General features: G+C 38.8%; 1 protein-coding gene across 2 annotated transcripts in view; it reads left to right on the forward strand.

Annotated features, from left to right (window-relative positions):
• The window catches only part of LOC108965398, a 35,064-nt gene that overhangs the window by 26,925 nt on the left and 3,838 nt on the right, over nt 1-4,301 (forward strand). For both annotated transcript variants that reach the window (XR_001993102.1, XM_018927759.1), the window contains exon 2: nt 1,989-2,139. Coding sequence is in view for 1 of the 2 variants with exons in the window: in XM_018927759.1 (XP_018783304.1) it covers nt 2,090-2,139 (50 nt within the window). In the remaining variant the exon portion in view is untranslated. The remainder of the gene's footprint in view (nt 1-1,988; nt 2,140-4,301) is intronic.

A 4,301-nucleotide genomic window follows, 5' to 3' on the forward strand; every position in this document is an offset into this window, starting at 1 on the left:
ATGCTTCAAATGGTGGAAGAGGATGGAAACATGTTGAACTGTCTTTTCCTGTCTGACGAAGCCCATTTCGATTTAAACGGCAACATAAGCAAACAAAATTGTCGAATATGGAGTGTTTCCAACCCACGGATACTCCATGAGACGGAATTGCATCCACTTCGTGTCACAGTGTGGTGTGCAGTTTCATCACGCTGCATTGTTGGGCCCTACTTCTGCGAAGAAAACGGCAGAGTTGAAAAAAAATTGAGCATGTTGAGAGAGTTTTCCTATCCAGATTTACGCCGAATGAGAATTTCTTTCAACTCTGTGTGGTTTCAGCAAGATGGTGCAGCTCTTCACATAGCCCAACCTGTTATGACAGAATTGCGACGAAAATTTCCGAAATAAGCTGATATCCAGAAACTCCACACTCCGTTGGCCACCCAGGTCGCCTGATTTTACTGCACTTGACTTTTTCTTGTGGGGTTATTGCAAACAGAAAGTCTACAAAGCAAAACCAACAAATTTGAATGAACTAAGGCAATCCATTCGAGAAACATTTGCGGCTATTCCTGTCTCAGCTCTCCAAACAGTAGTCAACAACTTTTTGGTAAGATGCCGCACATGCATCAACGAGCAGGGGGGGCATTTAAATTCCATTATTTTTGAAACTAATTAAGCTATATTTACTAAAATTGAATGAGCTTTGGCATGAATAAAAGAAAAATGAATTCCATACACCGAAAAAAAATTATTTGAGTTTCTTAATGTAGCAAAATTCGTCATCCACCCTGTATATACGTTATCCGTCCTCCGTTTTTGAGTCATCGTTGTGAAATTTTGCACACGTCCCTTTCTCCCTAAGAAACTGTTAATTTCTCTGAACTGCCGATATTGGATAACTATAAAATGTAGCTGTCATACAAACTGTTCGACCAAAATGCAATCATTCTATTGAAATATATAACATTTGCCAAGATATCTCAACGAAATTTCCCAAAGTATTTTTACAAAAGCTTATCCTTGTTCCAGTGTGGAAAAATTGTCTATTATATCTTCCTGTTCTAAAGTGAGTAGAGGGTAAGAGGAGGTATGATAATCATTTGTAGCCGGGTATTTCTTGCACCGTTTATACTGTAACTTAGTATCTTATTTTCGAATGCAAATGTCCATCTAATCAATATTATAACAAACCCAAATTTTTTGTTTTAATTTCACCATGTTTGCACAAAGATTTTTTCGCACATTATTATCTCCGGTTACCTTTCGCTTCAGGAATTATTCGATTAATAAATGATCGCAGATTTTCATAATTATAGAACATATAGCGATTTTCATAATTATGTTCGCACATTTTTGAACAGCTGTAATTTGTTTTCGATTTCCCCGAATATAATTTTTTTTTGGGAAAATCAAGCTTAAAATCTCACCTTTCCAACACCATATGGCATAACACAATGGTATTGCTAGCACTAGAGATACACGATGTTGTTGCAATATCTGTAAAAAATGCCGAACACAGTGCGGCATTCATCAGCTAAGCACAACCAGCAGTAGTCAACAGCCGGTTTCCTCTTCCGCGTTACACCTTCGGACTTCCGTCGCCAGCGCTACGAGTTTTGAGAGTTCGGAGTTTAGTATGGAAAACCCGCACCAGCTAAGGGCGTATTTGGTATTCGACCATCCTTCATTGAGGCAGCTCGTTGCACTTACAAACCTTGTTGAAAACTTTATTATTATTATTATTTGCCACAACTGACCAAACCTACTTAAATACCGAGTCACATGTGTGTACCCTGAGTTATTAGGAATGCATACGTGGCTGAGCGTATGCAGTTATAGTTATGTAAAAAGTTAGACAACCAATCAACAAATAAAAGCAGCACGAAAATAAAATAAACAAATACATTATTGCACACCACATTTCTGCTGAACCGTAACCTTTTTGCAAATTCGTTTTATCGCTTCTTTATACACATTTCCTCACATTACTCACTCTGTATTTTTAGATGGGAAAAATTATATGCTACCAACCGGCGAACTTCTGGTGTAGACCATCACTCGCACCGATGCGCACAAAGTTTTTCGCTGCCACATCCATCACAAGCTGATGCAGGACTCCGTTGTGAGCAGCAATTTTGGGCAAAATTCAATTGACTGGTAAGATACGTACAATAACAACAGTACTAACAACAAATAGTGGCATCGAAAAACAATACACGTTTGACCGCACCTCAGGGCATTTATGTAGTTTGTTAATAGCGAAGCATATCCTGAGTGTTTTAAGTATTACGTGTTTGCGACAAGAACCGCGTAACTCAAGAACAGAAATATACAAATTTTGTCATATTGAATTGAGCTGACATATAGCCTGAATGTAGTGAACAAAATTTTGAATTTAGTTAAGAAAATAAGTCGAAATTTTGCAATTTCTCGCCAATAATCGGTTCAGACAGTGTTGTGCAAATTATCGATAGTGTTTCATTGCAAATCGAATATACTTACAATAGTTAGGTTAATTTGGTGCGTTTTCAGTTACCAACAGAGATCTGTTTGATATCTTGCTCAATCTAAGGGTAATAGAAGTGTCGAATCTCTTCCTATTTGCTCTACTACAAAGGGATTAACAGGTCTTTGTCTTAGACTCCGGTTACTTTTGGTCACTAACTATTTTTTATTCTTGCAACTACTTGCTACATAGTATTATAGTTTTGCCCACCTAACGGTTGTTCGTATAACCTAAAACTAAGCGAGATAGATATAGGGTTATATATACATAAATGATCAGGATGACGAGAAAAGTTGAACTCCGCTTGACTGTCCGTGCAGGCTGTAACTTGAGTAAAAATTGAGATCGATAGAACTTGGTATGTGGGTTCCTCAAAATAAAAAAATTGGACAACATCCAGACCTATTTCCAATATAGCACTATTATAAATTCCACTAGCTTCGTTCAGTTTCCAGTACACAAATCAATAAGCAATTAATATAACGGGATAAACCTTTTCACGAATAATGTCTTTAATGTGTACTACCTTATGATCAAAAACTGTTTAAGTCCAATAAAAACTGTTCCATTCCCTAGGTGCCGAATGTTTAGACCCCGGTATCTGTATTTGACTTTTGATCGAAAATTTTAGTCAATGGGTGATATATATAACTGAAATTAAAGGATATTTCTTCTCTGTTACTCGTATCTCTATATGCTAGCCCCCAAATACTTAATAAAAAGATTTCCGAACTTCGGGATAACTTTGTACCGCATATATCGGCCAATATAAGAGTTATCCCAATAAAAATAAGAGAGCGTGTATTGCATATTACAGTGTATCTTTTTGTCTAAAATATATCAATTCCAGCGAAAACCTAGAGCTAGAAACCTGGCCTAGACTGCATATCACTAATATCAGGATATTCGAAAATCCGTTTCACTTTTCTCAATATTATTTATTTTACACCTTAAAGTGTTTCCCAGGCCTTGATTCTTGCAAGGAATCCTTACTTGTTTGTTACTAGTTCTTTGTAATATCATCAGTGAATCCATTCAGAGTTTTTATTTATCTTACTAACGTGGGTCCGTCTAATCCCAGCACTCCAAACGTCGCCAGTTGATTCTATCCGTTGCGATCCTAACATCGCCTCGGACCACTATCTTGTTGCAGCCAAGATTCGCATCCTCCTCTGTGCAGCAACAAACACAAGGAAGGTTCGACGTGGAAAATATGCAATCACAACAGCCAGCCGAACGATTTTCTACAAAGTACAAAAGAACAGCTGGTACGACAGCTTGTCGCAGCGGAGAGAAAACAGGCTGCCTACCTCGCAACGTTCTGTTTTGCAGACAGAAAAAGAAAGAGGCCGAAATGAGTGAGTACGAAGAGCTTGATAAACTGGCCAACAGGGGTAATGCTCGAAAATTCTACAAAAAAATGCGGCGGCTTACAGAAGGTTTCAAGACCGGAGCATACTCTTGTAGAACCCCCAAAGGTGATCTAGTCACCGATGACCAGAGCATACTTAAATTATGAAGGGAACACTTCTCCAGCCTGCTGAATGGCAGTGAGCGCACAACGCCAGGAGAAGGCAAACCCGATTCCCCAATCGATGACGATAGAGCAGACGTTCCAATGTCCGACCAGGAAGAAGTTCGAATAGCAATTACCCATCTGAAGAGCAACAAAGCGGCGGGGGCCGATGGATTGCCGGCCGAGCTATTCAAACACGGCAGCGAAGAGCTGATAAGGAGCATGCATCAGCCTCTTTGTAAAATATGGTCGGACGAAAGCATGCCCAATGATTGGAATTTAAGTATGCCAAACCCA

This window comes from Bactrocera latifrons, unplaced genomic scaffold (genome assembly GCF_001853355.1).
Source record: "Bactrocera latifrons isolate USDA-ARS-PBARC rearing strain unplaced genomic scaffold, ASM185335v1 scaffold_14, whole genome shotgun sequence".
Lineage (NCBI taxonomy): Eukaryota > Metazoa > Arthropoda > Insecta > Diptera > Tephritidae > Bactrocera > Bactrocera latifrons.